This window comes from Pocillopora damicornis, chromosome 10 (assembly GCF_964200805.1).
Source record: "Pocillopora damicornis chromosome 10, jaPocDami1.2, whole genome shotgun sequence".
In the NCBI taxonomy this organism is placed as follows: Eukaryota; Metazoa; Cnidaria; class Anthozoa; order Scleractinia; family Pocilloporidae; genus Pocillopora; species Pocillopora damicornis.
This window is the reverse complement of record NC_142679.1, coordinates 21,108,364-21,132,861: the sequence shown is the minus strand read 5'-3', so window position 1 is coordinate 21,132,861 and position 24,498 is coordinate 21,108,364. Positions and strand designations below refer to the sequence as shown.

The 24,498-nt window shown below is 37.8% G+C and overlaps 4 protein-coding genes across 6 annotated transcripts; 2 read left to right on the top strand and 2 right to left on the bottom strand.

Annotated features, from left to right (window-relative positions):
- The first annotated feature begins 3,038 nt into the window (after positions 1 to 3,038).
- LOC113666724 (adenosine receptor A3) lies at positions 3,039 to 5,558 on the top strand. Its single transcript, XM_027182513.2, has one exon. The coding sequence runs from the start codon at positions 3,329 to 3,331 to the stop codon at positions 4,331 to 4,333; it is 1,005 nt and encodes a 334-aa protein (XP_027038314.2). The 5' UTR covers positions 3,039 to 3,328; the 3' UTR covers positions 4,334 to 5,558.
- Positions 5,559 to 6,636: 1,078 nt separating this feature from the next.
- LOC113666698 (pyroglutamylated RF-amide peptide receptor) lies at positions 6,637 to 10,393 on the top strand. Its single transcript, XM_089185346.1, has 5 exons — positions 6,637 to 6,755; positions 7,127 to 7,273; positions 7,659 to 7,923; positions 8,294 to 8,542; positions 8,997 to 10,393. The coding sequence occupies exons 2-5, from the start codon at positions 7,146 to 7,148 to the stop codon at positions 9,369 to 9,371; spliced, it is 1,017 nt and encodes a 338-aa protein (XP_089041472.1). The 5' UTR covers positions 6,637 to 6,755; positions 7,127 to 7,145; the 3' UTR covers positions 9,372 to 10,393.
- Positions 9,926 to 14,762, bottom strand: LOC113666699 (QRFP-like peptide receptor). The gene is made up of 5 exons (XM_089185348.1): positions 14,617 to 14,762; positions 14,281 to 14,428; positions 13,125 to 13,395; positions 12,412 to 12,666; positions 9,926 to 10,952 (listed from the first exon to the last, which is right to left on the bottom strand). Exons 2-5 carry the CDS (start codon positions 14,406 to 14,408, stop codon positions 10,605 to 10,607), a joined length of 1,002 nt encoding a protein of 333 aa, XP_089041474.1. The 5' UTR covers positions 14,409 to 14,428; positions 14,617 to 14,762; the 3' UTR covers positions 9,926 to 10,604.
- Positions 14,763 to 15,549: 787 nt separating this feature from the next.
- On the bottom strand, positions 15,550 to 23,219 carry LOC113666725 (QRFP-like peptide receptor). 3 transcript variants are annotated; one of them, XM_027182514.2, is made up of 5 exons: positions 18,996 to 19,218; positions 18,491 to 18,641; positions 17,522 to 17,792; positions 16,944 to 17,198; positions 15,550 to 16,701 (listed from the first exon to the last, which is right to left on the bottom strand). In XM_027182514.2, the coding sequence occupies exons 2-5, from the start codon at positions 18,616 to 18,618 to the stop codon at positions 16,330 to 16,332; spliced, it is 1,026 nt and encodes a 341-aa protein (XP_027038315.2). In that variant the 5' UTR covers positions 18,619 to 18,641; positions 18,996 to 19,218; the 3' UTR covers positions 15,550 to 16,329. The 3 variants fall into 3 exon arrangements, with proteins under 3 accessions (XP_027038315.2, XP_089041465.1, XP_089041466.1); XM_089185340.1 differs by having other exon boundaries at positions 16,265 to 16,495; positions 18,996 to 19,172; XM_089185339.1 differs by lacking the exons at positions 16,944 to 17,198; positions 17,522 to 17,792; positions 18,491 to 18,641; positions 18,996 to 19,218 and adding exons at positions 22,370 to 22,624; positions 22,955 to 23,219.
- Between the last annotated feature and the right edge of the window lie 1,279 nt (positions 23,220 to 24,498).

Genomic DNA, 24,498 nt, shown 5'->3' with positions numbered 1-24,498 from the left:
CGGAATCGGTGATGTGATTTCTTCCCAGATAAAGTTCGGTGACTTTACATGTTGGTGTCTGTATTTCTTGACATAGACTGGCAACACCAGAATCGGTGATGTGATTATTTCCCAGACCAAGCGTGGTGACTTTACATGTTAGCGTCTGTATTTCTTGACATAGACTGACAACACCGGCATCGGTGATCTGATTGTAACCTAGATAAAGTTCGGTGACTTTACATGTTGGCGTCTGCATTGCTTGACATAGACTGGCAACACCGGCATCGGTGATCTGATTGTAACTTACATAAAGTTCTGTGACTTTACACGTTGGCGTCTGTACTGCTTGACATAGACTGGCAACACCGGCACCGGTGATCTGATTGTTACTTAGATGAAGTTCGGTGACGTTACATATTGGCGTCTGTATTGCTTGACATAAACTGACCACACCGGCATCGGTGATCCAGTTATCACACAGATTAAGTGCGGTGACTTTACATGTTGATGTTTGTAATGCTTGACGTAGACTAACCACACCGGCATCGGTGATCTGATTACCACGCAGATTAAGCGCGCTGACTTTACATGTTGGTGTCTGTGATGCTTGACATAAAGTGTTCACAGCGGCATCCGTGATCTGATTACTTACAAGGGCCAGGGAAGATAAGAAATTTAGTAATCCGAACTCCACCATGCAAGAAATCCCTTCGTTACAAACACTGCATAGATCTAATCGTAATTTAGTAAAGGGAGAAGAGTGGTTAGCCAGGAATTTGACGAATCGTTTCAGTCCAGGCAATGATAGATTTGGATCAAGGATAAATAGCTTTGTGACATTTAATGAGTGATAAATATTTTTTTGATGTTTTTCTGCGTCATTTTCGTCGTTTATTGCGCTGAAAACATCCAAGAGGAAGGTTACGGCGAAATAGTCAACATCGCTCAGAGGAAAAAATGCAATTCTTCCGAAAAATGTACAGTAAAAGCAAGATTAGCAGTTGATAAATAAGTAAATAACTGATAGAGCAGTAAAGGAATAGATAGATAAATAAATGGAGATGAATGAATGAAAAACAAAACAAAATAAAACAAATACATGTGTAAACAGATGAGTAAAGTGATCCAAAGATGAAGTTCAAGGCGAGGGAATATCTCGTGGACACAAGTTTAGTTGATCTGTAAGGAGTGAAGCTCAGGGAATTCATTTCTAAGGCGACACCTTTGATAGCAGCCAGAGTTAATCTGAGCTGTTCTATTCGTTACTGAGTGAACTTAAAATCATTCCAGGATAAACTATATTACCTCAAATCGAACCGAAAATCAGGTATAAGTAATTGTGATCTCTCACTCAGTGGGAAATCATCTGGATGTAAGATAAATCCCGGACTCGTGAGTCAGTTGGGTTAACCTTATTATTATACAGTTTTTCATATCGTGAATTTCGATCGCAAATTTACATTTTAGCGCCATTTAACATTTGCGGTTCCCATCTGATGTAGCAATTAATTATAGCCGCAGGAAACTACAGCAGTCACATATATTACATTCAGATAATTCTCATCCGAATAGCGTCTCAAATTATATGATGAATATTTCCTAATCACTCGTGACATTAAAAACTAGTTATTTTAAGCCTGACATGCTGCGAAACAATAAGGTGAACAGATAATTTTGCAATTAATTTGAAAAAAAGATATGGCCAAGGTATAATCATAACAAAAATATGAAATTTGAGTTTCGCGAATTAGTTCACAATGTTAGAAATTTTCAAAATGTCGTGCCTCTTAGAATGCATGTGCCAAAAGGATCGTGAGCATGAACCAAGACTCAGTGTAAATATTTTAGTTTTATTGCGTCAAATCAACACTGATCATGTGTTTAATTTGATTGAAAGTCAATGTTACGACCATCAGTACACGTTTTTATCGAGTTTTTTTGCTTGGGAACCATTGATATGAAATGTTCTTAATGCTTTTATCAATAGTCTTGTTAAGGTAATTTGTATTTACATTGTTTTGTACGTGATCAGGAATCTTTGGATTTTTCCCAAAAGTGGGAAAAGCGTAGTATTTGTTTCGTGTTTCAGAGATTTTTCCGGTCAAATGAAATTAAAAATGATCTCGAGGAAAATGTAAACGGGTCAAGATTTTTAAAGGAAAGAAGGAAAACCAAGAAATATGAGCAAAATTATTGAATTTTCCGGGTTTTTTTTATTGACTAAATTTTGTAACAAGAAAATGACAGAGGAATTCATTATAGCTAGGAAAACGTGCGGCGAGAAAGGAAGTTCTGCTGAAAATGAAGGTTTATCATAAAGGTTGATATTATGATGTCGGTAGCGTGCATTTACGGCATTTTCATTTTATCATAGAGGAAAACGTGCGGCGAGAAAGGAAGTTCTGCTGAAAATGAAGGTTTATCATAAAGGTTGATATTATGATGTCGGTAGCGTGCATTTACGGCATTTTCAAATCTTGTTGAGAAGGACATTCTGTACTTGTGAAAATTAAATTAGTGTTTTATTGATCAGTTTGGAGCAGAATAAAGGCTAAGCAGTTGAATTCAAGGGAAAAAAAAGCGAGAAGGGATAGTAAAACAAAAGTAGAAATAAACAAACAAAAGGACGTCGTTGTTATACGAGCAATTTCCTGTGAGTATTATTTACCGGCTGTCATGAAGTAATACTTCCGATCAGGTCATGATTTACGATTTATCACTGATCCCTTTTATGTTTCCAGCAATTCCAAAGCGTTCAACGAAAAAACGTTCAAGTTAGGCTGATCATTTTGAAAAAATAAATTTTGGTGTGTCAATCACTCTAATGCATATATAGTACGTTATTAGTCATATGGATAATTATTTTTTTAAAAAACATGATTTTTTAGGGGGTTTAATTGAAATGATAGTTCAGTAGCAACGGCTAAAAAATTATTTAAATCATTCATAAAAAAAAAACACGTTTCTTTTATCTTCAGTCACGTCTTAAAACGCATCACGGAGTTCTAGATGTCCTAAATTTAAATCTCAAATTAAAGAATGACCCGACCTTTTGTGTAAACAAAACTCTTTATTCTCATCACGCAGTACCCAAACGATTCAATTTGCTTTCGGTACTATTTATGTTAATCTGACTTGACATTCTCTCGAATACAAATAATGTTTTATCAAATGTTTGCCTCACATCGGAAGGTCATGATGTATGACAAGATGAAAGTGTGGGTACAACACAGCTGTATCGCTTCACATCACATAAAGCGGATCAAATATAATTGATTTGATCACATTGGTCAGAGGTAGTGGTTTGTAACTCGCCAGGTACGTGAGAGGTAAAAAACCTTAACTGATGGCGAACAATTCCTTGGGCAACACAGATGGGCCACTCTTTACTAATTCCTCAGCTGTAGCAAGAAAAACCTGCTACTACCTGGATCGGTTTCAGATTTTCCATAGCGGTCCGCCAACAACGGAATACATCGTTAACTGTACGCTTAACGCAGTATTAGCAGTTCTGGCCATTCTTGGAAATGGACTCGTCCTTCAAGCGCTCCGAAGATCTGCCGCGCTTAGACCAGCTTCCAGAGCTTTGGTTTACAGCCTTGCCGCCTCCGATCTCCTTGTTGGATTGACAGTTCAACCTTTCTATGTGTTGTACAAAACGGCTGAAATATTGAACATGCATCAGTTGTACTGCGTCACAGGAATTGGATTCCATTTGTCAGCGAACGTTTTCTCTGCCGTTTCGTTTCTGACGGTGACAGCCATAGCCACCGATCGCCTTCTGGCTCTTCACCTTGGGTCCAGATATCAAAGAACCGTAACGCTTCCAAGGGTAGTTACGGTCATTGTCACTATGTGGGTGCTAACTGGTTTGTGGATTTTCAACTGGGTATGGGATATCAAAATATATCGAAAGTTTAATATAATCGTTGTTACGATATGTTTGGTTTTCTGTACAAGTGCGTATGCCCGACTCGGATACAGGCTTCGCCAGTTGAGAGTTCGCACCATGTTACGATGGCGGGACGCCGAATCAACAACGAACCAAGAAGAAAGAAGCAGCTCGAGTGGTTCAAAATCGAAACTACGATTTGGAGCATACAAAAGATCTGTGGCTAACATGTTTTATGTTTATATTTTAATGCTTATTTGCTATGTTCCATACCTGGCCATGTTCGTAGTCATACAAACGACGACCGTAACCAAAGCGAAAATTGTCACTCTAAGTTATACCATGACTTTGTTGTTCGCCAATTCGGCTTTCAACCCGTTTCTTTACTGCTGGCGGATACAAGAGATTAGATCGGAGGTAATTTTAATTCTCGCAAAATTTTCTTGCAAGAACAATTGAAAATAAAAGTGCAAATTTCTGTTTGATTACGAAACGTAATGTAACGCATATCGACCATGACTAATAACCTTTATATGGTTTTTAAGCACTACATGCTTTGAAATTAGATTCAAATTGTTACTCGGCGAGAACGGAAGCGGATAAATTTTTTTTTTCTATTTGTTAAGCTGACAATGCCAAACATAGCTGAGAAATTTGACTTGAAAAGAGAGTGACATTGAATAGAGGCTTTCTTTTCGTGAATCAATATTTGCATATCGAGGAAATTTTTGACGTATTCACCGATGTTTTAAGTATTTAATGTGTTCAAATGTGCCCTATGAATACGGCCGCGCCGTATGATTGGGCTAAGGCTTCTAAAAGATCGGCGAATTACTGTGGTATGCTTCATAGCTTAATCAGGTTAGAATAACTGATTAATTTTTGAAAGATAAAAGGAGCTGTGATACTGCTATACTATCGATCACAAAAATACTATGGTCTGAAGAGAGATTGTCTAACCTTATGCAAATTTGTTCGCCGAATGACACGAAATTAAACGCGAATGAAACAAAGGGCCTCTTATAACGTTGAAATTACTGAGTGATTTTTTCGCCAATATGAGAAAGGAGAAAACTTATAAAGGAAAGCCGTTTCAACAAACGGAAATTTTGTTTAGGTAGCCAAGCATGTAACTAAACGTAGAGGATATAATGAGGCTTCTGGCATACGTTGAATGTGCAGGTATAATATATGATATATTTACATAAAACTGAATATCATAGTGGAAAACTGGCCATTGCAAGTTCTGTTCTTAATGACTCGGCTTCAAGGCCTGACATTTCTCGTTATTTTGAGTAACAAATAACTTTGCAAGTTACAAGTGGCATCCTCTTTAATGTTGTTTCAAAGGTTCTATGGGCATCAAGGAGTTTAAATTTGAGTTAAAATCCACGTGAAATTGTACCATCATTACATTTGCAATAATTTCAACTTAATGATACAAAACACACGGCTGATGAGATGCCGCGATGCTACTGTGCACGATTTTCTTCAGATGGACGTACTATAGTGTAATTGTCGTTAACGAACACTTAAATAAGTTTGTAGGAGATAATATTACCTTGTATAAAAGATATCGAAGTTTACAGTTGAACCCGAACGGGATAGATTAGATGCTAAGTTTTTCAACTTTGCGTAATAGGAAAATATTGTACAGAAGTTTAATAAAGAGGTAAAATGGTTATATAGGTGGTCATGCATTTATTATTTCCTATATTTGAAGATAGCGATTCCCGAAGTAATCTGAATATTTCCCTGAATCTTTGTCAGCACCGATAACAAAAAAATCTATAAATTTACTCGGCAACACATGTTTAAAGGATGCCCATCATTTTAAAAATAGTGAAGAGAGATACCCGACCAAAGAATTCTTTAAAGGCAGTTACATCTATTGCATAAGAAGAATTTTTTTGCCTCGTTAGAAAAAAAAAAAAGAAACAAGCAAACACATAAAAAAAATAAACAAAACAAAAGAAGAAATAAAAAAAAACATAGAAACGAAAAAATTTAAGTAAAAAATTGAACAGAAATAAATACAATATCCCTGCTGAGGAAATATGGTCCGTGGTGTGTTGAAGATAAAACGCATAGAGCGAACAAGAGATTAAGCCATCTTCGATTCGCTGCCGCTGGGGAGCATACGGCGTCGACTATGGATATCTGCTGGACCTTGTTTTTGACTGTTCTTTTTGCCTCTCTCGAGGCGACTTTATTCTTGTCGAGCTTTCTTAGACAGTGTGCCTTCGAGACTGCCTTGGATGTGCACGGTAACTGATGCGTTTTTGCGGCATATTACTAAAAGTGACTGAGTTCTCTGTCTGTAAAGATTAACTCTTTCATTTCTGGGGAAATTATAGAGACCTATTTCTTTTCCTGAGAAGCCTCTTATATTTAGACGGGTATTTGGCGTTATTACATTTTATTACGATGATTAGTTATTGAGTTCAGTTAATTTCCTCAACTCAAGAACCTTTACATTGCCTTCGTTTACTTAAAAAAGCCTGGAGATAATTCAAGGAAAAAAGTTTCATTTCTTGTATGAGTGAAAAGTCACTTTTCTTTCTTTGTTATCGTATCGCTATTTTCTATGGGAACTTTCTCAAGGAATAGGAGGTGAAAAGTACTCTAAAGGGCGAAACGAGAAATATCGCTTAGCATTGTAAAGCAAAGGCTATAATTGCAAATGTCAATCTTTGCGGATATCTGAAGAGTTTTCTTAACTGGTGCATCCTGCTTGGTTTAATGAAAAAAGTGTATGAGGTAGCGATAGTTCCATGTGTGATTAAGGAATCACCACCTTAGTATCACGGCTTAGTATCGCGGTTAGCTCTCGATCTTGTCCTCCTTCTCTTCGATAGTTTTGAAAAGGAACATTTTGGAGGTTAGTGAACATGTTTATCAAAAATAATTTCTTTGAATGAGAAAGACTGAGAAAGACAACTGTTTTCATACTTTTAGGAATTTTACAAAACTGAACTACACACTGAACTACATAAGGTACGTTACTTTTCCCATTTTCAAACTGTGAATTGGGCAACCTAGCCAGCTGCACCACATAGGGTGGCCTTCATCATATTCCTTTTAATATAATTCAATAAGTTCAATAGATTTCTTATCCCAAAGCGAAAAAAAGAACGGAAACAGAAAACGTTGTACTGATACTGATAACTGTCTTAACAAACGTTTGCACGTTCCTACCATCATGTAAGAAGATCTAAGTTCTCATTAGGTTGTTCGTATGGAAATTTTCAGACTGAGAAACACTTGCATCATGTGGTATTACACAGAGTCAAAAGCCACTATGATCGGCCTGGCTACAATGTTCTCTATACTCACTGCCATGGACATCATTGGAAACGTGATTGTTTGTGTGTTGATCGTTAAATTTAAAGATATGAGGTGAGTCAGACGCCACTTGCAATGGTGAAGGATTTCATGTGGGACTCTTGAAGGCTGAAATGAAGGTGACTTGAAATTTCATGCATAACCAGATGTGACAGGCGGAAGAAAAGGAAAAAAAATTAATCCTTTAAGCCTTTTTTACCTAACCATTGTTTTCTTTTTCATTTGTTTCGATTTTATGGCTTTTTTTATCATTATAAACTAATAACCGAGGCATGGGGGAGGGGAGGGGGGTACTTAGTCACCCACTAATCGACTGTACAGGATCTTTGCAAATATAAACCTGAGGTTAAAAAGGGTTTATGTCACATCTTTACGCTAAGAAATCAAAATAGAATTTAGACAATAAAAAGTTTATCAACTTTGATTCAATTTTTGTCAGAATTCCAATGAATTATCTAATCCTGAACCTGGCTGTAGCAGACATTTTGGTCGCCCTTTTCGTAGTTCCTCGGTTTGTGCTCTTTAATGCTTACATACTCCCTGATGGAATGACTGGTACAGTTATCTGTAAGCTGCTGACCGGTGGTAATTTGTCTTGGATTGGAGCAGTTGCTTCTGCATTTACACTGGCTGTTGTAGCTTTAGAGAGATACTACGCAATCATGAACCCACAAGGCACACAATTGACAGCTGCGAAGGTAGAGGTAAGGAAAAAGCTAAATCAAAAAGCAAAGAGGCCGAAAAGGAAAATAAAACATACAATAATTGAGTAAAAGCAGAGACAATTCATACACTCAACGCGAAAAGATATCAGTATCACTGGGGTGTCCAAATTACATTAACCTTTGCAGATCCGTATTTTCAATCGTTTCCAAACGCGTATGTGTAATTTGGTGATATAGCAGATATGAATAAGGTAGCAGAATTATTAATCACACAAATCGGCGAAACTGCAGCTTCCAATTTTTGTTTGTCAATCAGAGATTTTGAGAGCCAGCCGCCATCTCCCCTTGGGCAAATTTTTATATTCGTGTTAGTTAATTTCTCACTCCATCGCTCATTACATTCTTGCAGATCATTGTTCCAGTAATTTGGCTATTAGCAATCCTCTTCAATTTGCCTCTGCTGTTGACCGACCGGTACAGCACAGAGCACAAGACTTGTATGGAGAACTGGCCAGAGGAATGGATGGCAAAGTCCAGCAGCTTGATATGGCTTGTGGTGACCGGCTATCTTCCCATAATCCTGATGATCGGACTGTACGCAAGAGTCGTGTATCAGCTCTGGTTTCTTGATGAGGATGATGGCGACAGCACTCGACAGGCAAGCACGGGGTTCTTTGAATGTTTTTGTTTCCGTAGACTAGCTCAAAATCAAGCGAGAGACTATACAATGTTTTTTTTGTTCACTGATTAACTAACTAACCCCTTGAAAAAGCAAAATTTTTGGAGGCAATCACAGCATTACCAAACTTTTTCTGGAACGAAACTAGGCCACTTCCTCAAGAATCAGCGTCATTCCAGTATGTTATGTCCTTCTTCTAAAGAAAAAAGACAGGAGTTCTATCTTTTATAAATACTCCGTTCATTACAGACACGGTTTAATTTCAAAATCTAACTCCCTCTTTCTTTTAAAGCTCGAGTGTCGTTGGACAAACATAACCTAGGAATTGGCAAGCTTGCATAGGGATATAGATCAAGTACAGAAAATGCTCTGAGAGAGGCTTTCAATGTTAGCAATTTCTTTCACAACCATTTCGCCATTTTCATAATTTTAGGGAGTGCTGAGGATTCGAAGAAGAATCACCAAAATGGTTTTCACAGTTAGCATGGTCTTTGTCGCTTGCCGGATTCCTGCCCAAACGATGTACGTCATCAGCTACTTCAGTCGCACCCAGTACCACAGCGATTTACTGCATATCATATCCGTTGCTGAGGTGACTGCCAATTCCGCCATTAACCCATTCATATATGCCATCGTTAATCATCGCTTTAGACAGCACATCAAGGAACTGATATGCTGCCCTGGTTTGTGCAAAACAAAGGTGGATGCCTTTATCCCAGGTCAGGATAGCACCCAAGACGCCACTTACACTACGGAGGTAGTGCAGTTGCAACAAACATCGCAAGAGAGAAGAAGCTCCAAGATATGATTAATCTAGATAATGAGCTTGTTATCATTGCCACCATAATTGCCATCTTGTAATGAGTTTCGCGAGAATGTCGTAATGTCGAAGTTTTAGAAAAGTTTGCATTTTTAGGAAATTATCAGAGAGATCAATCATGACATGCACAGGAACTGGCCAAATTTAACAGAACTTGTCATTATTTGTTCACAACTTGTGATTCTTTGTTTAAGTGTTTTATCTAAATTTGGAACATTTATACTTTCTTCTCGTTTGACTTACGAATCGTAGAAAAAGTTCATGATAGCTTACGTAAGAGTTGCATTTTAGTATTTTCACATTGTTAGGTCCATGGCGCATTACCATCCCATAGAAATCCCTTTTTATGGTTTCTTTTTCTCGTCGTGGATTCCGGGTGGTATTCAGTTTATGTTAATCAAAAATTTAGGAACATGTTGTTGCAGAGTACATGTTCCTGCACGACATAGTATGGTATCGTCATAAAGGTACAAAACTGTGTCGGGCGTCCAACTGTTATCTTCTTGTATTTGTTTTTACGGAAGATCATGGTTAAGGTTCGCTTTGTTGCTTACAATTTTCTCTTGCGTTTTATTTTATGTTCCTTTTAAGTTACTTAAAAATATGTCTTTGTTTACTGTTAAAAGTGGGACAGGCTCCATCAATTTTCCTTCAATTAATTAAGTAAGAAACCTTTATTTCCATAGGGTAGCTCCTTCAGTTTTTGCACAAGATAAAAACTGCTATCCATAGAGGCCCAACATATATGATAAACTAAGTTGATTAGAAATAATAGTGATACTCAAGTACATTAAAAAATAGCTATAAAATTTTATCCAAAGGACCTAAAAATCAAATTACAATTAAAATCTTAAAAATCTTAAAATCTGATTAAAAATTACACAGCCATGATAAAAGGGCCTTTTTTCTACATTCTAACTTTATAGACAGAAGTCTAGGTTTACCGCTGCTTCTTGTTGCTCTAGGTAATACATCTTTGTTATAATTAAAGTAGTGCATAAAGAACTGTTGACAGCGGCTGCTTAAGCATTTCATGACTAAATTGCGTACATGGCTCTCACGCTTTTTCTCCAGAGTTTCGTAACCTAAGAAATTTAGCGCTTTTTCGCTGCTCCCCAGACACATAGTGTCTCCTTACAGTTATTCCAGTAAGTTAAGTTTTATGTAGTGCTGATTGATTACGCAACCTACAATTGCTTAATTTCTAGAAGTCGGTCCCACCTAATGGGAAATCTGAAGGAATGCTGCTATCGTCTTATGTTCTTTCGTTAGTTCGTTGCAGCTGAGATGTTCCTCACCTGGATGAACCTTGTTCCTTTGGAAGACATTACGGTGTAACATGGCCTTGATCTTCTGGTTGAATCTTTTGTTGGTCAGAGCATACACAAAGGGGTTGAGAGCAGAATTGGAAAGGATCATTATAGCACCAATAGCAAAACTTACATCACTGTAAGGTGAAGTGACGTGATGCAGGAAAAAGATGGTCGAGTCTGTGATCCAACAGATTCCAAAACTGGCACTGACAATTGTCACCGTTAAAGTGACCCGCCTTCGTACTTTCATGACACCCTTTATAAAGAAAAGTTTAAAAAGATAACTCAATACTTCTTAGAGTTGCGAGCAGCTATGCTGTCATTTGCTGTGTGAAAACAACCAAACAAACAAAGCAAACAAGCAAAGAAACCACGCTACATGGGCATCGTCACTTTTTAAGAAGCTTTTATTGCCTAGTGAGGGTCCCCAATAGGGTTCATCAATCCCGCGATTCCAACTAAAATTTTCTCTCAATCCCGTAATCCCGAAGGTTTATACCGGCCAATCCCGATCCCGATTGTCTTAGCCTATTTCCTATCCGGTGGGTGATGATTTTGTTAACCAGCATTGATCCGCTGAAGTCTATGGTCGCCGTAAGGCGTGAGTTGATCTCTTTTCACCAAAATGATGATATCCTTCGTTTTAGAAGTTTTCAAAGTCTTGCACGAATGACGCACGCTCGTCACGGTAACGACCTCCTTTCATTAAATTTCGATCACGGACAAACGTATAGGTACAGGTAGATCAATATCAAAGAAACGAATAACAATTTCAACAAGTGCATTAAACACAAAAGGTCACGCAATCCCATAGTTCCATAACAACGAAGATAAAGAAAAATTAACTGAATACAATTCTGCTGTTGAAGCGAACAGTTCTTCTGAAGCGGGGACCTCTTCCGGGGTAAAAATCAGCCTCTCGCTCCAAAGATGGAATGTCATCATCATCACTCGGGGAATCGTACTCCAGTATTCCATCTTCCTCTTAGTCTTGTTTCCCGCTGTTTTCTTGCTGCTCCTTGAAGTTCGACCGCCTGAATTTCTCTCTGATAGAGGTACGTCGTGAAGTGTCGCTGAGCAGCCCGATCTCCTCTTGAATGCTAGAGAGCCTGTATGCCTGGTGCTTTTCATGACCGACAAGATCAATTTGTGTTATATCCCGAATCCGATCAAAATCACCGAATACCGTGTCCCGTTCATAATAGCAATCCCGCATCTCGCTCACTTCTGGCTTAAAATTCTCGGATCTCGGCCTTTAAATAAGCCCAATCCCGGATCCCGAAAAACTTGTTGGAGACCCTCCTTAGAGTCGAGATTTGGCAAACACACTTTGGCAAAAAATGGATCCGTTTTTCATATTAACACTTCTTTTATATACTTCTTACTAACTTCGTTTTTCGTTCCGTGTTGTAAGTTAGAGCGAGTTTTTCCCGCTCGGATATATGGCCCAAGCGCAAGATGCGTGCGCCAAAAACCCGAGAGGAAAAACGAAATTACATAATTTACAGTACGGACCGAGAAGACAAGGATAGTCAATTATTTATCATATTTTTGGAGAGTTCGAATAGAAGGCAAAGATTTTAATTCAAGCAAAATTTTAATTTCGTTGGCTACACAGTGAAATAAGGCCTAATTAAGATTAAACAACCAATCAACCAACTAGAGTAATGTACCACAAACCGTTAAATTAAAAGAGTCATACAATCATCTCTTACTTGTTGTTGATGAGAGAGTTGAGTGTGATCATTTTTTCTGAACCACAAAGCGTACACCACTCGTGAATATAAGCCAGTCATTAATACCAAAGGAAGGGCGGCCAAGATTAAAAACAAGGTTATGCTGTATGCTATGCCCATCCACTTTGAGGGCCAATATTCTTTGCAGTCGCGTATGGTGTTGTCAAAATCAACACTAAGAAACGTTGGTAGAATCATAATCACTGCAAAGATCCAACAGCTTGGAATAATTACCTATGCAGGGACGAAAAACGTACACAACTGATAAATGGAAACGAAAATTAAAGAATAAAGATATCATGCTTAAGAATCGAGCCACACCATCTTCATGCCCTCTACTCCAACCCCCTCTTCGCCTCCTTCTTTAGCAAAGATCATTTCGTCTGTGGTGACATCTTTGCCAGAGCTGCAGGTGGAACCGATTAAAACATCATGGCTGCATATTTTTTAATCAACTTTATTAACATTAAAGGAAACACTGACTTTAAAAAAAGAAAGAGAGACTTATTCCTAGACCCACCAAATTTCGGCAAAAATGCGACCAATGACATTCCTCTGAGGTCACCTTAGATTCTCCGTCAAAATGCATTATATTCACCATTTTTTCCAGATATGAATAAGAGAAATTTATCCACCAGCTTTAATCGCTAAATTCTAGTCTATGTACATGCAAATCTCAGAAACATTTTTACCTTCAGGTTGTGATAGCTAAGCTTCCATCTATTTCCATAAGGATGCAATACTGCATGATAGCGTTCGATAGATATCACCATCAAGGTAAAAACCGATGAAGCAGCTCCAACCCACGAGAAGTTTCCGCCTGTCAGCAGTCGGCATAGAACTGACCCGGTCGCTCCGTCAGGATGGCTAAATGTGCGGCTTAGGATGAAGTCGGGTATGATGAAGATTGCAATCACGATGTCTGAGATAGCCAGATTCACAAGTAAAAAGTTTATAGCATTTCTGCGAAAATCATGAAAATATCGTAATTATCAAAAATTTAGTCAAGGGGTTACTGTAGCTTTATTTTTCTATTCAAACACTGATGTAGTTCCTCATTAGTCTACACAAACGGAAGTTTTAATTTAAATTCGCAAATGTATTCGTCAATTTTTTTTCCTTCGATGGAGGCTTTGTACATACTTAGAAGAAATTTTAAATCAAGTTTGAAAAATATGAAAACTTTGCAAATAAAAAAAATTAGAAAATTCGAAGGAAAATCATGTTTGAAAATATAGTTGAAAAATATAACAATATTTGAAATATTGCACGGTGTATACTAAAGGTATCAACGTATTCCAATTGACCGCCTCACGCTGGTGCCCCCTTCTTGTCCGATACTTTCCGTTTACGCGTGTCGCTGAAGGCATCGTCAAAAATTCAAGACATCTAAATGAACAAATTGTGGCCGACAATTAAGAGAGAAAGAACGCACAGTACATTATGATAGTACGAAATGAAGCGCTCTATTGACGTCTGACATCAGATAAATCAGCGATAAAAGAAAACTTGTCAAAGCGTTCAGGGCAGTAATTTGAACAGAAAATAATTAAAAATCGTTCATCCTAAGGAGCGTCTCCTGATCCAAATTTCTTGTAAAACAAAGACGACAGAATTTCCCATTCGATCATTAAAATAAGCAGAGAAACCTCGCAATCGACGGGTCAAATTGAAGTATCTTGATATTATCACACTTTTAGTATTTCCGGGAAACCGAGCGAACCCAGACTTTTAAGTTTTTAGCAGGCAAAGTTTTTGTGCCATTTTACATACTTTACAGAAAATGCAGCCTGTGAGATGTGTTTTGAATTGGTCTGAACAATGAAAAAGTTCTCGCTAATTACTTACTGCATATCCCGATGTTTCATAATTATCACGCACACCAAAATGTTTCCTAACACGACGAGAATGACGAGGGAAGAAAGAACCACTATACATGCAGCAGCTGCTGTTTCAGAGACTGAACGCATGGACATCTCCAAAGAGTTTGACGATCCTTCCAATACAGAACACAAAAAAGTGGTATTTATATTAAGGCGGTTCTCTTCGTTTTCTTTAGCATGACTGAGCGACTGTAGAATTAATTTTTCGTTATATTTAAATGTGACAACAACCTCCGCTTTAATAATTACCTGTAAAAACGTTTTAATTTGAAACTGAGGCGAAACAGAATATTTTTCATACCTTACCAACCTCAACCTGCTCTTTTGGGCAAATCCTGCAAAATAGATACCCCAGAACGTTCAGGATTCCCCTTAAATTTTAATAAAACTACCTAGGGTATACGGTCATTTTTCATGGCATGTTTCCATATGCAAAACCCTATTTCAAATGTATTCCTTATCATCCCGTGATATACATTACCATAATAAATTAAAATTAAAGTCAAAGGAGTCAAACATATTTGTCATTGAAGATCATTTTGTGTTCTTACGTCTGTTTTTAGTGTCGAACACTGAGAGGGCTCATGATAAATTGCATTCGTATTCGTTCTTCCATCTTCCCTCTGTGCATTCAAGATGTAAATAATCGCCGGCCTGATCAAAAAAGTGTTCAAATTGGACAAAGCATCTCATCCTTATCAGTTCGTGTGCTTTGTTCAAATTTTATTTTAGAACCATGTAGGAGGTCTTTGCAAGAAAATATAGTCAGTTTATATTCTCTTGGTTGTTGTTATTTATAATTATATAAACACCAGTAGTAAAGTATTATCGTGCGTAACACGATGCGGTGACTTCCATTGTGGATCGTGATGTTTTGTTTATACCCTGCTAGTCATCCTTAGGCGAAGAGGTCGACTGAATACGCATCAGCATGCGAGACCTCATACATATTGCGCCGCCAGCTGCGCTTAGTTGTCTTTCAACAGCTTTGACCGGCACTTTTTAAGAGATGCCGCGATATGATCATACCAAAAATAAGGTTTCCCGTTATGATAAAGAAGACCAGAACAGAGTGAATCTTTGGAAAAATGTTAGCAAAACCTTATGCTTAAGAGGCTAAGAAAGTTTACCGTGTGCTAAAAATAATCGTGGTAATCGTCCAAGGGGTGGTATAGAATAAATAATCGGGTAATAACGAAGCATATACCGTGTGCCATCTTTTCATGATACCATCTTTTCATTTAAGAGTTCGCATTTATTTGATAACGTCATATTATAATCGGCTGAAAGGGAGAAAGTTAGCTAGGCATTAACAATACAAACTGTTCCAGCCTACATAGGCTGTAGTTTTGTCTACGTTAGGTCAATGGGTAGCATAGCCGTGAAAGGCCTGGGTCAGATGATATCTTTCATCACGTCTTTCATCACGCCTACACAAAACCATCAACTAGGCAAATTAAACCGACTTGATCGCTCGTTATCAATCAGGGGTTTTTCAAATCGCCTGTTTGATAAATGCAAAAGGTTTTTTTTTAAAAATGCTTTTCCACTAAATAATAATAATTACTCCCGCTGTCTCACAAAACTTTACGAAAATGTCAAACAAAATGTGACAGCGTAAAATAGAGCCATCATAACATCAGTGATGGATAAGTAAGGAACTCCAGGATTCAAACGGTAAAAAACTAATTTTATACCTCCAACTTGATTACTTGCGGTTCACAATACTGATGTCATTCGGATGTCTTAACACGCTTCATCGTCACCATCATCACCACCATCAACATCGTCGTTGTCATTGCCCCAGTTATTACTTTTATCGTTATTATTAATGCATAATTTACAAAGTAAAGAGGATAGGTTCTGTTACTACACCATGTACATACAATTTCTAGAAGACCATGAATTTATCAGATTAATTGCAGCCCATTGTTACTTTGATTCTACTTACTTCTAATTGTTTACTAAACAAGTGAAGTTCGCAAACTTAACGTTCTCGTCGATATTTTTACAGTCAATTGTTGAAATCACTTTCCCCTGCATTAACTTTGTCTTGAAGATTTGGTAGAGTGGTAGCCACGGTCGGCAATACTATTTTACCGGTGGAATGGATAGTGGGGCCAATTCTGTTTGTAGCGACGCAATTGCATCGGAACATTGTCTTGATCTTTTGGCGGAATCTTTGGTTAATCAGGGCGTACACAAACGGGTTGACAGCAGAATTAAATAGGATCAGTATGGTAGTAATATAAAAAACAACATCACTGTAAGGAGAGTTGATAAAATGCAAGAAATAAATTGTCGAATCGGTGAGCCAACAGACTCCAAATATGAAGCTGACAGTTATTACCATTGCCGTGACCCGCTTCCGCAACTTGATCACAGCCTATGTGAGGAGATCGAAAACCTTAGTAAGGTACTTGTTATAAAGCGAGTAATAAATGTATAAATGCTTTCAACAGTAGAAAAATTTCGGGATTTGATGTACCTCGATATCCTGTTATTGATATGGAAGGGTGGTGGAAAATAGAGTTGTGGCTCAGTAATGTCTCAAATCAAAGAATCGCACCCTTTTAAGACGGGCCATGGACCACAAAGTTGTGCGTTGAATTTGCAAGAACTTCTCACCTTCTGTCCATGTGAAAGTTGATTATCATCAGTTGGTGTGAACCACAATGTGCACACGATTCTGGAATAAGCCGCAGTCATCAGTGTCATGGGAAGAAAGGTCATAGTCACCAACCAGATCATGCTGTTGGCTATGCCCATCCACTCCTGAGGCCAGTCTTCCTCGCAGTCACCTAAGGTGTTCTTGAAGTTCAAGGCCAAGAAAGTCGGTACATTCAAGATAAATGCAAGAATCCAACAGAAAGGAATAATTACCTAAAGCAGGAAAGAAGTAAAGAAAAAGGGCTTTGGCCTGTTTGTAACGACTTATGGTTCGACGATGATCGATTCCCAGCCTATTTTTTCTTAGATTGAAGTCAAAACGTATGTAAATTATAGTACATTGTGGGCGTTTATCCTGGGAGTTATGTTTAATGAAAACTTTCTATAACAGGTGTTCGTATTTGATACAAACGCACTCTAATCGGCTGATTCGCTCCGTATTATCGTTTCCCTCGTGCTGATTAGTTGCTTTTTTATTACTCAGCTTGATTTTACAGAAATCAATCAACATCGATTTCTCCAGGCGGATCTGTTACCTTAAGTTTGGTATTGGTAAGCTTTCCCTTTTCATCATATGGATATATTACTGCATAATAGCGCTCAATGGCGATAAAAACCAGGGTGAAGACAGACGAAGATGCTCCAACCCATGCAAAGTTTCCTCCAGTCAGTAGCCTGCATAGAACTGTCCCAGTCACTCCATCAGGATGGGTAAACATCAGACTGAAGATGTACTCTGGTGCAAGAAATATTGCAATCATAATGTCCGAAACAGCCAGGTTCACAAGAAGGAAATTGATTGGAATTCTAGCGGATGTAAAAATGAAGGTAAACACAAGAATGTAATTAAAAGATGACAGAGCAAGAATGAACAACAAATAATGATGACAACAACAGTAACAACAACAAAATAAACAAAAATAATGATAGCAATAAATGTAGTAATAAAGATAATAATGATGATGATGATAATATTGATTAAAAGACAAAAAGAAGTGCACTGCTACATTTATTTTAAAGCAAATGGAGTAACCGCACCAATAATGCTCTTGAACACGATAGGAACGTTTAGGATATAGATTTAAAGCAAATTTTTAGTTTTTCCATTTCATCTAGTCTAAAAAACTCCGAATAGTACGTTCGTATGGAGGATTGATCTTGTGAATCATAAAGAAGCAAACAAACCCACAAATAAAACATTTTAAGATAAAATTTATTTTCTCCCAAAAGATGAATGAGCTGACTCTAACTGAAAAACATAGGAAAAGTATACACCAACGGTAGTTCATCGCGGTTAATTTTATCGTGACTCTAAATCGAAAATGGATAGGGAATTTTTTATCTTTTAGACTGCTGTACTAATACTGTTGAACCGGAATCTAGGTGGTTGGCAATGATAAAACCCCGCTAAGTTACTGTTTACGCGAGATGTAGGGGATCATTAAATATTCCGATCGATAGAATGACAGAAAAGTCACAAAAGTACTGTAGGAAGAATATTTTACCTCATATCGCGATATTTCAGTATGATCGTACAAACAGTAGAGTTTCCCGTTATAATAACGATGACAAGAACGGAAAGGACTGTTGCACAAGTAATAGCTATTGTGTCTGGGACTGATCGCATGGACATATTTTATGTGGTCGATGGTCCACCTAGAAAAGAGAAAAAAAAATCACACCAAAGAAAATGCGTTAACATAAAGAAATGGATTGGGCCATTAACAACTATATTTGGTCCGTTAGGTTTTTTCGCATAAGGAAAAATTAACGAGGTAAGAAGCCGATAGCAAAGTAAGCTGTTTTTTTCAAATGCACTTTTTTGATCATAACGTATTTTCGTGGTTATTACACCATGTCTACCGCAGACGGGTAGATTCTCCGTAAATTACATGCAGATAACGGTAATAACCTTTCCTAAGATGAAAAACACGAACGTGAAAACTTCTATTTGAGAAGTGAAACAAAGCATTGGTTATTGAATATCTGTTTTCAATGGTTTTTACTCACCTGTCTTTACAGACTTGCGCTCTGTTTCAATTCCAAAGCAGTTAAAGATGTGCCAAGGTTATTTCGATCTACATTAGCGTGTGAAAACCATGATATCATACAAAAACTGACAGACTAAGACTTTAGGAAACTCTCGTATGCATGTCAAGCCGGAAAACATCGAGGTAAGTATAATATTCTTTTGAATTGATGTTAAATTCAACTCATCAGTTTGTGCTATTGTAATTAAGACAAACAGACTTTTCAGCCAATAAAAATCAAGTGATTGCACCTGCCTTAGAGCCCTTTGTTTAATTTGTTATGCCTAAAAAGTTCTCACAAGCTTCTTAGTTTTAGTGGTGTGCTATAATTAGGCATAGTTCTAAACTACGGAGCGTATAATAATTCTTTAAAATATTTTTTCTGTGCTCAGCATTACGACGCTGAAATGGAAATAGTTTATTCAATTTATTATTTATTTCTATTCTATGATTGGTTAACCTTGAAAATGCAAATCCTCTGTAACTCAAGTTGTCCTAACAAAGGCCCAGATTTGAGGATAAAACTTAAATTTGTCTTACCCCTTGTAGCTGGGAATTAGTCCGCACTAAAGCAGTGAGTGGTAATGCCACAGAGGGCTTGGGACGGAAGTAGGTTAGCCATTACTTAGCGCGCACAAAATTGTAAAGCCCACGCTAACTCGACAGCTAAACAGGCTTAAATTGTTCAAATCTTACTAATCAGAATCGTCTGAACAATAACTGGGTGACGCTTTTCTGCTGAATAATCAGAATTGCTTGTGCAATCTTACCGCAAAATGATATGGCCACTTCGGCAATCCCCAAGCAAGTGTTGTAGGCTTATGTGGATAGATTTTCCAATGTTTCTTTTTTTAAATTCGTGTGAAGAATTTTGAAATAATGATACGTGATGTCTGGGATGAAAATTTCGAGTGTCAAGTTATCAGCAAGAGAGGATTCAGTCAAGAGATATATTATTTTTCCAATTACACTATTAGGAAAGACGAACAAACGATTGAGCTGGCGAATAATTTCTTTCTCTTTTCGAGATCTGTTACTCGTATAACGTGTGCTGCCAAAAGATCGATATAAACCATGCGTTGAATTTAATTTCAGTTTTTTATTCTTGGTTTTTGGGTTTTCTCAGTGATTAAAAACTTGCCAGTGTTCCTAGTTTTGGACATTGATGATGGAATGGCGCCTGGGTAAGAATGTGAACAAAAAAATGGATTCCTCAGGCTTACAATGTGGTGTGGTTAATAGTCGTGGCAATTATTCCGTTGACAGTGATGGTTGTGTCGTATACTAGAGTAGTGTACAGGCTTTGATTCAAATTTACGCCTGACAACAGCGAGAATTCGAATCAAAACCAGATCCCGCAAGACTCATAATAAGTCGTTGAGGCTTCCTTTGCGAGATAATAGTTTGTTGTATTTTGAGTACAAACTTAACAGATTGAGATGTTATCAATCTTTAATCTTTCTCTGAGAAAAGGGAGTGCAGAAGGTGCTGAAGCAAGCCACCTTGTCTGTCAGCGGTATCTTTGCGATGTGTTGGATTACAGGTCCCATCCAGTCTACATCGTGAGCCACTTCAGCGCCGAGAGCTGTTTAACTCTGCCGTCAACCCGTTTGTATATGGTCTAGTGAACCAGAGATTCAAAGAGAAGATCAAAATAATGTAAGGAGCAGCTTCGATACCTGATTGGCTGTACAAGACTAAAGCTGTCAAAAATGTCAAACCATCAAAGTTCACATTCTGCAAAAGTTTAAAAACTTGAATATTTCGGCAGGTCGAATTTAACACTTCTGCCAGAAGTTTTTTAGTCTCTAATACAGAATCTGAAAGTGAAATGTTCAGTGAAACACGGCAGAATTGTGGTTCATAAAAACACGCAAGTTTTTCACATGACAAGTAGAAAACAAACAGTTCAAGGCGAGTGTTTTATGAATAAACGACAGCCGAATTCACCGGAACATAAAGATCGCCTGGGATAACAGCGCCGTGACAATCGGCTGCAGTGACTGATGTGGCCTTCCATTCCACGCATCGGAAAGGACATCAGAGAAAGCTCTTATTTTTTCACTCGAAGGGCGGCCGCAGTAGTTCCTGAGGCTTGCTTCACTGCGATGACCGAAGATTGCCATGATGAGCAAACCGCGACGGACCTCAGCATGATCGCAGTCGCTCTGACACCGGCATGATTAGTTTGAATTTTAACAGTTATGCCAGTTTGGTTATATTTTTCATCATTCCTGTTTTGTTTTTGATCACGAAACTTTACTTACTATACGAGTGTTAGCTGTGTTTGATTTTTATTACCGCACATAAGCTTGCCATCCAACTAAGCGTGAAAACCCCTAAAACACTGACTGTACATGTCGTTTTCTCCTTGAGGATTTTCGTCTCTGCTCACATTATAACAACGTAATTTACGGCGCCTGGCCTTTTAAAAACCTTTGTTTGGTTCTTCTGTTGCCACTTGCCGGCTCGCCTGTTCCGAAATTTCACTTCCAATTAACGAAAAAAAGGTAGAGAAAAGTTCCGGAAAAGGTTAAACATAGTGCAATTTGGCAGATGGCGTGACAGCTTTAGCTCAGCTCTCTGCTCTATACTCTCATGGAGCGCGCTCTTTCAACCAATGACAGCACGCGTTATATCCGAACTTTATTATAACGTCCTATAAACGTTACCACAATGTCAAAGGAGTAAAACATATTGGTCGCGGACGATAATTATGTGTTCTTATCTCTGTTTTTAGTGTCGAAAACTGAGAGGGCTCATGATAAATTGCTTTCGTATTCGTTCCTCCAACTTCCTTCTATAGATTCTAAATATAAATGATCGCCGGCCTGATCAAAGAAGTGGTTAAATTGAACAAAGCATCTCATGTTTATCATGCAGTTCGTGCGCTTTGTTCAACTTTTATTTTAGAATCATGTAGGAGGTCTTTGCAAGAAAATATAGTCAGTTTATATTCTCTTGGTTGTTATTATTCATAATTATATAAACACCAGTAGTAAAGTATTATCGTGCGTAACACGATGCGGTGACTTCCATTGTGGATCGTGATGTTTTGTTTATACCCTGCTAGACATCCTTAGGCGAAGAGGTCGACTGTCGGTTCGAGGTGAATTGTTATAGAGAAACTTGAAATCATATGTAGTGTTCTCATTCCATCACAACTTAACGCTAAAACATCAAGAAGTTGTTTAAATGCTTTCAACGGTGAAAACACTTCGGGATTTGATGTACCTGGTGGTGGCTGGTGGTGGATACAAGAGCTCTGTAATGTCTCAAATCAAAAAATCGCACCTTTTAAAGACGGGCCAAGGACTACAAAAGTTTTGCGTTTAATTTGCAAGAACTTCTCACCTTCTGTCGATGTGAAAGTTGATCATCATCAATTTGTGTGAACCACAGTGTGCACACGATTCTGGAATAAGCCGCAGTCATCAGTGTCATGGGAAGAAAGGTCATAGTCACCAACCAGTTCATGCTATTGGCTATGCCCATCCACTCCTGTGGCCAGTCCTCCTCGCAGTCACCTAAGGTGTTTTTGAAGTTCATGGCCAAGAAAATTGGTACATTCAAGGAAAATGCAAGAATCCAACAGAAAGGAATAATTACCTAGAACAGAAAAAAGTAAAGAAGAAGGTCTTTGGTCTGTTTATGACGACCAATGGTTCGAAGATAATCAATTTTCAGCCCACTTTCTTCTTAGACGGAAGTCAAAACGTATATAAATTATGATACATTGTGAGCGTTTGTCGTGGGATCATAGATGTATGATGAAAACTTTCCACAACTGGTGTTCGTATTTAATGCAAAGCGCACTCTAATTGAGTGATTCTCTCGGGGCTATTGTTTCCCTCATGCTGATTAGTTTTTTTTTTTTTCCGAGTCAGCTTGAATTTACAGAAATTAATTAACAAGGACTTCTCCAGACAGATCTGTTACCTTAAGTTTGGTATTGGTAAGCTTTTTCTTTCCATCATATGGATATATTATTGCATAATAGCGCTCAATGGCGATAAAAACCAGAGTTAAGACGGATGAAGATGCTCCAACCCAAGCAAAGTTTCCTCCAGTCAGTAGCCTGCACAGAACTGTCCCAGTCACTCCATCAGGATGGGTAAACATCAGACTGAAGATGTACTGTGGTGCATGAAATATTGCAATCATAATGTCCGAAACAGCCAGGTTCACAAGAAGGAAATTGATTGGAATTCTAGCGAGTGTAGAAATAAAGGTAAACGCAAAAATCCAATTAAAAATGACAGAGGAAGAATGAACAACAAATAATGAAAACAAAACAACAACAAAATAAATAGAAATGATGATAACAATAAATGTAATAATGAAGATGATAATGATGATGATGATGATGAAGATACTGATAAAAAGACAAAAAGAGGTGCATTGCTACATTTGTTTAAAAGCAAATGGAGTAACCGCACCAATAATGCTCTTGAACACGATAGGAACGTTTAAGATAAAGATTTGAAGCAAATTTTTTGTTTTTCCATTTCGTCTGGTGTAATTAACCCCGCATAGTACGTTCCCAGTTTTGTGACATGGTGGATTGATCTTGTGCATCAAAAAGAAACAAACGAAAATTTTAAGATCAAATTTATTTTCTCCCAAAAGATGAGCTGACACTAACTGAAACACTATAAGAAAAGTATACACCAATAGTAGTTCATCAGAGTTAATTTTATCATGACTCTGAATCGAAAATGGATAGGGAATTTTTTATCTTTTAGACTGCTGTATGAATACTGTTGAACCAGAATTTAGGTGGTTGGCAACGATAAAACCCCACTAAGTTACTGTTTACGCGAGATGTCAGGGATCATGAAATATTCCGATCGATAGCATGACAGAAATGTCACAAAAGTACTGTAGGAAGAATATTTTACCTCATATCGCGATATTTCAGTATGATCGTGCAAACAGTAAAGTTTCCCGTTATAACAACGATGACAAGAACAGAAAGGACTGTCGCACAAGTAATAGCTATTGTGTCTGGGACTGATCGCATGGACATATTTTATGATGGTCCACCTAGAAAAGAGAAAAAAAAAATAACACCAATGATAACAATAAAAGAAAGTGCGATGAAATATACAAATGGATTGGGCCGTTGATAACTACCTCTGGTCTGTTAGGTTTTTTTTAGCATAGGAAAAACTTAAGAATGTAAGAAGTTGACAGTAAATTATTTGTTTTTTTTCACATGTACGTTCTAGCTCATTTCGTAATTTCGCGGTTATTTCTATGTCTACTGCAGATTAAATTTAGACAACGGTGGCAACCTTTCCCAAGGTGATAAATATGAACGTAAAAAGTTCCAGATGAAACAAAGCATTAGTTATGGAACATCAGTTTTCAATGCCTTTGACTCACCTCGTCTGTAATTAAAGACTTCCGCTCTGTTTCAATTCCAAAGCAGGAAAGATGCGCTAAGGTTATTTCAAACCATAGTGTGTGAAAACCGTGAT